Consider the following 2,222-nt stretch of genomic DNA (forward strand, 5'->3'; position numbering starts at 1 on the left):
CACAAAAGAGGAAAGCGGCTAGGTAATACTTTGATTGTGTTTTCAAGCCGACGCTTTGGTTTTTCTGGCACTTGTGGCTTTGCCAAGCAGCCTGACATCCGGGCCATGGCAGTTGCCGCAATTTGTTCTATAGGTAGACATAGCATATTCTGCCCAAGTATTATGCCTTCTTTTGTGTTCAGGGAAGTCTCGAGGAGCTGCAATTTACTTGCTAAAAAACATAGGTCTTCAAATAGGTTACCACTTTGACATTAAGTGACAAGATTTGCAAGATGACAGATGATGTGACATACATTACATGGATAATTCGCTTAATGCCAATGCTTATGTCAAATTGGATTGGCTAAAGTAAAGGAATTCCTAGGGGAAATTCTCTAATCCTTCAGTATGAAGGAACAAAAACGTCGATAATGACACTATATTTTAAATCTGCAAGTGTAACTTTGAGACCAGGAATTTTATTAAAAGGTAACAAGTTTAGGCGCTGTAGTCCAGTCTCCATCAATCACTGACCCATCTTTTGCATTCTAACTCTGGGGTCGTACTCTCGAGAGTTATATCAGAGAAGCGAATTCAAGTGAACTGAGAGCACCATTTTTAACCACTGTTAGTTCAAGAGAAAGTTTAACACCAACAAAACGAATTCCAGAATTCAGTTCGGCACCACGGATTGACTAACGTGGTAATGCAAGACCTTGTACGACTACTAACTAAAGGTGTCTCCGATTCTTACAACTTACAACCACTTGTACCTTGTGTACACTTGGAGATGGTATTATTAACCGATTGCGGTAAAATTGAAGAGACATCAGGATTGAGGAACCACCGCAAGGACTCCTGCTGTTGAAGGATTTTCAGATAAGATGGTAAGAGCCACCACGGTGCTTCGATACTCCTGACAACCCACGTGGGAAGATGTCGGCCTAATTACCATGGGAAGTGTTCACTATGACCCAATTGAAGACTGCTGAGGTGGCGGTGTTAGCATTGAGTTTGGTTGCTGGGGTTCGCAAAGGTTTGGCCTCCCACGCTCCATTTACCGTGCTAATATCGATTGACCCCTGACCCATTATCTGTCCACATGGCATGGGGAGAGGTAAAATTGGACCATGGCAACTAACATCTAGGGCAATCGACTATGAAGCGATTGCGTCCCCCTTCTGGGTAGCGAGGTAGCCTGAGGAAGCATATTCACTTCTGATTGAGTAGCTAGTATTGCTTGGCCCTACACTTTTATAGCTTGTCAGGTTTCTACCGGAAAGTAACCGTATCCTTCTAGAGTGGTGATTTTAGACTCTCCCAGGCACCTGCGAGGCTATGTTAATTTCTGTCAGAGTTTCCCATTCGCTTCGTGAAAGAAGGACTAGATGTAATGCTTTACGGGACAAAAAGAGCGAATCAAAACAACAATCCCTCCCCATAACAGAATATAGTGAAAGTTTGCCTTTCCATGAAACGCCAGGGTGCATATCACACTAGCCCAAGCACTTGCACCGACCCTGCGCCATCCTACAACGTGACTACCAAACAGGTATTCTTCGTGGTGCTTCTCTTTTATGTAGCCGCGTGGGCACCCGACAAGGCAGCTCTATAAACCGGTGAGGGTAGAAGAAGGGATGAGGGTAACCTGATGTACAAGAGAGATGAGAGAAGGCTAGCGACACTGCATGAATTCGGAGTAGAAACACTCAACCCAAAAGCGGAGTCGCATTTGCGCACACTTAGAATAGGTGAGAAGAAGACGAGAGAAAAGGTACCTAGGTAGACATGGAATCTAATATTGCTCTTCCTTTTCTTCATCCTTATTTGCCTCTTCCATTCCTTCGTCCTTATCTCTCTCTTCCTCTTCTCCATCCTTATAGCCCATTTCCTTCCCTTCCCCTCTATGCTTTTCTTCATCCCCATCTCTTTGCTCCCCTGTAGAAACTAGGGTGATGGAATAGTTGGTAAACTCCTTCGAGTTGTTCAGGATGCCATGAGCATTAGCGAAGAGGTTAGCCACCGTCTTCATCTCACTCATTCGATCATCCATATAAAAGTCAACTTGGTCCTCTTCTTCCTCCTCCTCTTCATCTTCTTCTTCCTCCTCTCCCTCTCCCTCGGCTGCCGTCTCTGCCTTGGCCGCACGACCCCCTTCTTCCTCCTTAGACTCCTCCTTCTCAGCCTCGTCGTCCAAGTCCTCGGAGGTCGCGGTGTCCATGCGGAAGATCCTTGACCTCCCT

General features: G+C 45.5%; 1 protein-coding gene across 1 annotated transcript; it reads right to left on the reverse strand. All coding sequences in view use genetic code 11, as the record gives it.

Annotated features, from left to right (window-relative positions):
• Positions 1-1,774: 1,774 nt before the first annotated feature.
• On the reverse strand, positions 1,775-2,200 carry EGR_03368 (hypothetical protein; the record flags this gene model as incomplete). Its single annotated transcript, XM_024492617.1, has 1 exon — positions 1,775-2,200. One exon carries the CDS (start codon positions 2,198-2,200, stop codon positions 1,775-1,777), a length of 426 nt encoding a protein of 141 aa, XP_024353018.1.
• Between the last annotated feature and the right edge of the window lie 22 nt (positions 2,201-2,222).

Source organism: Echinococcus granulosus, assembly GCF_000524195.1.
Source record: "Echinococcus granulosus chromosome Unknown EG_S00017, whole genome shotgun sequence".
Classification (NCBI taxonomy): domain Eukaryota; kingdom Metazoa; phylum Platyhelminthes; class Cestoda; order Cyclophyllidea; family Taeniidae; genus Echinococcus; species Echinococcus granulosus.